Consider the following 4436-nt stretch of genomic DNA (forward strand, 5'->3'; position numbering starts at 1 on the left):
TCTTCCTATTCCCTTTCTCTTCTTTCTATTCCATCATACTAAACACCCCAAGTTCTTTGACTAAAAAGAAAGAAATTATTGATCATAAAATATTTTTATAGCTTCCTCTTTCATTAATGAATATACAGCTATAAGGTTCAGCTAATATCAAACATCAACATATATATACAAAAATAGGATAATGTTATCAACTACCACACATTATTGTATCTGCATTAAAATATTATGAAGCAAAGTCAACAATCCCCCCTCCCTCCATTTTTCAAAATCAGATAACATCCTTTGACCCTTACAAGTCAAAAGCTTAAATGTCATACTATAATTTCCAATACTAACTTATACATCATACATACATGTTGTCCATTACTATAATAAGCAAGAAATTTTTTAAAACTATTAATCATATCTAGCCTACAATAGCAAAGAGAACTGTCTTTTGAAGTCAATGAAATTTTTGTCAATAAGTTTCCAAGATTTATGGTATTTATTAAAAACATGAACTAAGAAGCCATATTTTGTTGCTACAATGGAAGTTAATCATTTGATCATCTTATTGTCCTTATGTTTGTTTCAAATTGGCTTCGATCCAACACTTTCTCTTCCCCTATGCACAGATTCAAGTTAGTTTTTAGTAAATTTTCTAAAACTTTATTTTCAACTTTTATGTTTTTAATGATTCAAGTTCTAGTTGCATCAATTATTATCTTATTCTAAATTGTGTTAATTAGGTGAACCGTTTAAGCCCAAGACTCCTCTGGTTTTCTGTCCTTATAATGAATCTTCATGCTGCGACACAACTGAAGATTTGAAAATACAAAAACAGTTTGAATCAATGAATGTAACTCAGCCAGGATGTGCATCTTATCTCAAGTCGATCCTTTGCTCGGTATGCTTTTCTTAATCTGGAATATTTATCGACTCTAGAGCTTAAACCATCCAAAATATGTATTTTTGCTTCCGAAATATTATGTCATTCAGTTTAAAATGTTTAGATTATGCTTCAGATTTAGGTGTCAATTCATTAGTTTCATGCTAGTCCCGCTTCTTAATGGATCATCATGAAGACCGCTAGACTAAAGACACTTTGATAAAGTGTCATTTTTTATGAATCATGTTATCTATTGATTTTAAGGAAATAAATACTCATACACTATCTGATTATTACAAGTTTATTTACAGCGGAAGCAATAGTTTTTTGCTACCGTTTAGATACATTGATTAACTGATTCTGGTTTTGTAATATCACAAATCACTTTAAAAACATGCATCCAAAAAGCCTTATAAAGCATTAAAATTTTGAGGTTCAAAACTTACAATTTTCAACTTTCAACTTTTCAGAAATGTGATCCGTTTTCAGCAGAGCTATTCACGGTCAGCACAAACCGTCGGGATATTCCTGTACTTTGCAACTCAACGAAAACATCAGGTTCATCACAGAGTAACCAAGCCACAAACAACTTCTGCGAAAGTCTGTGGGATTCATGCCAAAATGTGTCTATAAAAAACTCACCTTTTACACCATTGCTACAAGGTCAAGCAGCTCTACCAGCCAACGCCACTAGCAAACTAACCGAAATTTGGCCATCAAGAACTGATTTCTGCAACATAGCCGGTGGATCTTCAACAAAAGGTTCAGTCTGCTTTAGTGGTGAGAAAGTTAGTTTCAACACTACTACAAACAGCACAAAAATATTCCCAAAAGGGATGTGCTTAGAAAAAATTGCCAATGGTTCCTTCATAAATATGGTGGCTCATACAGATGGTTCAAATCGTGCCTTTTTTGCAAACCAGAAAGGTCAAATCTGGTTAGCTACTATTCCGGAAATGGGTTCTGGAGGTGTACTAAATATTGATGAGGCTAACCCGTTTTTAGATTTAACTGATGAGGTTCATTTTGATACTGGATCTGGATTGATGTCCATAGAAATTCATCCAAACTTCACTCAGAATGGACGCCTTTTTGCTTCTTTTAACTGTGACAAATCGGAGAGTCCCAACTGTGCTGGAAGATGTGCTTGTAACTCTGATATAAACTGTGATCCTTCAAAACTACAACATGATAATGGAGTGCAGCCATGCCAGATTCAAACTGTCATAGCCGAGTATAACACGGTAACTACTAAAAGATTTAAAATTATGTATGATTAGTATGTCACATATGATAATTTATACATTGTGGATTATTATATAACCTATTGCTTATGGATGACTCTTGACCAGTTTAATCTGTTATAGATAAAACATAACCCAACTTATTAAAATGTAAATAAGCCAAAATTGTCACCTGTAACACTTTTGTGACCTGATGTTCATTTTCATAAGATTCCAAGCGCTTCAAGCAGAGAAGCAAGAAGGATCTTCACAATGGGTCTTCCGTTCACAGGCCACCATGGTGGACATATTCTTTTTGGACCCAATGATGGGTATTTATACTTCCTGATGGGTGATGGAGGAGGCTCGGGTGATCCTCAGAACTTTGCACAAAACAAGAAGTCATTATTGGGCAAAGTTATGAGGTTCGACATTGATAATATTCCAAGTAAGTGTCTCTAAATTAATCAGCTTTAGAACCAATGTTAGTATAGTTTCTATAATCATACATGATACATTAAGTATTTGAGACTCCCTTGAAATTGACTAAAAGAAAGCCCTCTTGAACCCATTTTGATCTGCACAACAAGAATACTCCTTTTAAGCAGTTATAAACACACATGTTTTACTAATCACAGCTACATTTATGTGTGATTAATCTATAGCTCGAGAAGACATCACACGACTATCGCTATGGGGAAACTATTCTATCCCGAGAGACAATCCATATACCCAAGATGATGACCTGCTACCAGAAATATGGGCATTAGGATTACGCAATCCTTGGCGGAGTAGTTTTGATTCAGAAAGGCCATCTTACTTCATTTCTGGTGATATAGGCCAGGTATTTTATTTCCGCTTGTTGCTTAGTATGTCATTTGATTCTATCTTGTTATCAAAGAAAACATTGTTACGAGTGACGTGTTCGCTGTCTAAAACATTTTGTTTTTTTTGTTATAAGAATGAATATGAGGAGGTGAACTTGATTACAAAAGGTGGGAATTATGGTTGGCGGATTTATGAAGGATCAGATCTATATATTCCTGAACAGACTCCTGGAGGGAATACTTCGGCAAAGTCTGTTAATCCTATATTTCCTGTGATGGGTTACAACCATTCTGATGTAAATAAGAATGAAGGTTCTGCTTCTATTACAGGAGGGTATTTCTATAGATCACAAACTGATCCATGCATGTATGGCAGGTATAAATGGAACTCTTCTTATCATCTTGACTCTAAATGGTCAACAATATCACAATGATAGCTTATATAGATGATATCACATTGTCACCAATGGCCTGATACATACCAATAACAATATCATTTACACACTCTGATCTCATACATTTCCAAACACTTAATCTTGGAAGAATATATCATTAACGATCGAGCCCAATAGCCAATGTGGGGTTAGCCCACTTGGTAGAGGCTTTTGCCTCTTGGGGTAGAAATCATTGTTCAATCCTTGACAAAGGGATAGTTTAGTATTATTTGGTATAATTTAGTAAAATAGTACTCGTATATTTTTCGTTCACAAAAATAATCAAGCCCAATTTAGAAGTTTTGATGACAAATTTAGAAGTTTAACCAATTAGAAGGCACACATTCGGTTTTGCTAAGCTTTTTCTTCTTGTGTTTCTCAGTTATGTATATGGAGATCTATATGCGACTGCAATGTGGGCAGGCATTGAAACTCCTATGGATAGTGGGAATTTCACATCTAGTAACATCCCGTTTACGTGTTCCTCAGATTCTCCCAAACCATGTAGCATGGTTCCAGGGAGCTCACTTCCAGCATTGGGTTACATATTTTCATTCGGGCAAGATAACAACAAAGATATATATCTCCTAACTAGTAGTGGTGTGTACAGGATTGTTGCTCCAAGTCGATGCAACTACGTATGTGCAACCGAAAGAACGACAACAGGCGGACCGAATCAACGTCCAACATCTTCTCCTTCTATGGCAAACATATTGCAGGGTCCATACAAGAATCTAATGTTTTGTGTTGTTTACACTTTTTGGTTTCTTTTTGTTGGTTTCATTTGTTAGTACTAATACAATGTTTCTTACATTATCACGTTCTGTTTATGAAAAATTGAAAACCCAAGTGCAAAGTGCAACAAACTTAGGGAAATGATATGCGAATTTTTGCTTAAACCACATGTATGAAAATTTAGGAGAGATTCTAAGCATTTTAGAGGTTGTGAATCGAGTCCTTGCTTCTTGTGCTTCGCAAGTATGTATATGAAGATCTATACGCGACTACAATGTGGGCAGCCATTGCTTCTGGAGACAGAAATCAAGGCTTGATTGTTACATACCAAAAAAGACTAGCCTAATGG

At 35.2% G+C, this 4436-nt stretch overlaps 1 protein-coding gene across 1 annotated transcript; it reads left to right on the forward strand.

Annotated features, from left to right (window-relative positions):
• The first annotated feature begins 513 nt into the window (after window positions 1-513).
• LOC122608617 (HIPL1 protein-like) lies at window positions 514-4206 on the forward strand. The gene is made up of 7 exons (XM_043781710.1): window positions 514-620; window positions 729-886; window positions 1339-2112; window positions 2323-2539; window positions 2757-2935; window positions 3053-3294; window positions 3735-4206. Exons 1-7 carry the CDS (start codon window positions 527-529, stop codon window positions 4141-4143), a joined length of 2073 nt encoding a protein of 690 aa, XP_043637645.1. The 5' UTR covers window positions 514-526; the 3' UTR covers window positions 4144-4206.
• The last annotated feature ends 230 nt before the right edge of the window (window positions 4207-4436 follow it).

This window comes from Erigeron canadensis, chromosome 7 (genome assembly GCF_010389155.1).
Source record: "Erigeron canadensis isolate Cc75 chromosome 7, C_canadensis_v1, whole genome shotgun sequence".
NCBI classification, from domain to species: Eukaryota; Viridiplantae; Streptophyta; class Magnoliopsida; order Asterales; family Asteraceae; genus Erigeron; species Erigeron canadensis.